General features: G+C 37.4%; 1 protein-coding gene across 1 annotated transcript; it reads left to right on the forward strand.

Annotated features, from left to right (window-relative positions):
- The first annotated feature begins 986 nt into the window (after nucleotides 1-986).
- LOC145685210 (uncharacterized) lies at nucleotides 987-1697 on the forward strand. Its single transcript, XM_081757568.1, has 2 exons — nucleotides 987-1050; nucleotides 1180-1697. Exons 1-2 carry the CDS (start codon nucleotides 987-989, stop codon nucleotides 1695-1697), a joined length of 582 nt encoding a protein of 193 aa, XP_081613694.1.
- The last annotated feature ends 926 nt before the right edge of the window (nucleotides 1698-2623 follow it).

Below are 2623 nucleotides of genomic sequence, written 5' to 3' on the forward strand. Positions count from 1 at the left end.
CTTTATTGATCCAGACTATGCATATGAATAGAGATCGTTTGTTGTTCGTTGAAATGGTTCGTTTTTGGATCTGATCTTGACCATTGATTTATGTGGGCGCTGCACATTCGTTCTCTTTAGGTACTTTTCTCTCAGCGCTCTGTATTTCCACCTTGCCTGTCCTGCCGACCGCCGGTCGTATTTCTCGTCGCTAAGGGTAGTTGCTATGAACTATGGCTGGTTACTTATGTGTCTCTCACTGCTGAGACAATTTGACATGAGTTAGTTCATCACTTTGGTGTTCGAGTAAATATGGCACCTTCCGTAATCACTTTTTATGTTGAGAACAAATAACCCCAATTAACATTTCCTCATGATAGATTCCTCCTCAATTATTCTGAGTATGTGCGTAGTATTTCTGCCGCTTCTGTGAACCTAGTCTCCTTGGTGGGCGGAATTGGGAGGGCAATGCTGCACGCCTTCGTCCTACACGTCTACTGTACATTCGTGCTTGCAAGTGTATTCTTTCCGACGAATTCATATGGTAAGCATTCTCGTTGCTTCCGTCTTGTATTGTATCCTCATGAATTCTTTGTATATAGTTGACTCGCACTTCTCTTTGTATTCGGAACAGCACACCGTTTTCCATAATTATCTGCAGAAGTTTGCAGCATTATTTGAACAGTACCTCAATTTTAATTTGTTCTATAGAGACGGTTCTAAGGATGGGAAATTCTGTTGGGTGTGCATTTGTGGCCGACGAAGGCAGTATCCTTGACCCGTGTTCAGAACATAAGGCTGAAATAATTTTCATAAAATGCGGATTTCAATATGGCGGCGTAGTGAAAGTTTGATATCATCGTCTCCAGTAAAATCATATAATTTATATTCATATATTCGCATATAATGTAGCGTGAATACAATTAGTCAGTGTTTTAATCAAGAAGAAACACACAGAACATATAATCTTTGTAATTATAATCAGTTTAATAGAATGACTGTGCAAAATGGCTAACAACACTCGTCATAACAGCAGAAACAATGGACTGAAGTCACCGGCTGCAGCCTCAAGTAGGTCAGAAATTATGAAGGATATATGTGATGAAGTGAAACGTACTGTGCAGACACCTGAAGTCATGAAGCTAATCGTTGATTCAATAATTGAATCTGTAACGCGTGTTGTGATATAACGTTTGGAAGAAACGCTAAATTTCAATAGTGAAGTGATTGAGGACTTACGGAAAGGGTTGGTACAAAGAGACAAGAAAATAAGTGATCTGCAGGGAAATATAGATGAGTTAGAACAATATCAGCGTAGAAAAAGCTTAAGGATCTTCGGTGTACCTGAGAAGATAAATGAAAACACAGACAACCTAGCACTGGAAATCTTTGAAAAGAGACTGGGCGTAAATTTAAATACAAGGGACATTTGCCGTTCTCATAGAGTAGGACAGAAGAAGCCTGGTAGTACACGGCCAATTATTGTTAAATTTGGTAGTTATCGCTCACGGGCTGAAGTGTTTAATCAGAAACGGAAGCTAAAGAACTCTAGAATTGTAATAAGAGAAGATTTATGTAGTTCACGATTGCAGCTACTGCAAAAGGCACTTAAGAAGTTTGACCCCAAGAATGTGTATACAAGGGACGGAAAAATTGTTGTCATCATCAATGGCAAAAAGAACTACGTTACGAACGCTTCTCAATTACAGGAGCTGTAACGTTTGCACTCTACAGTGTGTGAATGATGACCTTCTGTGTAGTGCAAAAGTGTGTAACTTGCAGGCAGTGCAAAAGTCTATTTATGTTATAGTTATCTGTTCTGTTCTATGTTAGAAATATATTTTATACTTTAAAGGACAACTATGGTAAGTCGAAATAAATTTTTGCTCTTTCGTTATCTGTACCGTGAGTTGACAAATTTCTAATATATTAGTGGATATAGAAGTTGAACTTGTACAAGGGTACTTGTACCAATGTTGTAAGTTAGTTACTCATCACGTTACAAATCTCAACTGAACACGATGAAGTTAACAACTTAACAACACGATGAAAATGCTAAATTTTAAGCACTGTTTTATTAAGTGTGCGTTAAGTGATAAATACAAAAACGCCTATGTTAGAACTGCATTTATAAGGCAATTTTTTCCCATACTGTTATTTCTTCTTTACTGTAAGTTTAGTCATCTAGTTTCTATGGTATTTTATTTTATGTTTATCGGTAGAAAAGGCAGTCATCATGTCATGTGTGTCAGTGTAGCCTTTCAGTTTCGTCAGGGCTCAATTACTGCTTTAATGGTGTTTTTTACATACATTTTAATTATAATCTTTGTATTTGAATATGGGTAGTACAAACATAAACAATGTGGGGTTTCAGATCCTTACTCAATCTGCTGCTTCGTCAAATTTTAAGAATATGCATGCAAATGTCCGTTCTCTTTTTCCTAAAATTGACGAAGTGCGGCTACTCGCTGTCTCCACAAAATGTTCCATTTTGATTATATCGGAAACATGGTTGGACGATTCTATAAGTACAAGGCAAATTGAGATTCCAGGATATTCAGTCATTCGCAGTGACAAAGGGAGGGGTGGAGGCATGCTGATTTACTACTTAAAACATATTAAAGTGAAAGTTGTTGACTTTCAA

This window comes from Thermobia domestica, chromosome 5 (assembly GCF_964235325.1).
Source record: "Thermobia domestica chromosome 5, izTheDome1.hap1.1, whole genome shotgun sequence".
NCBI classification, from domain to species: Eukaryota; Metazoa; Arthropoda; class Insecta; order Zygentoma; family Lepismatidae; genus Thermobia; species Thermobia domestica.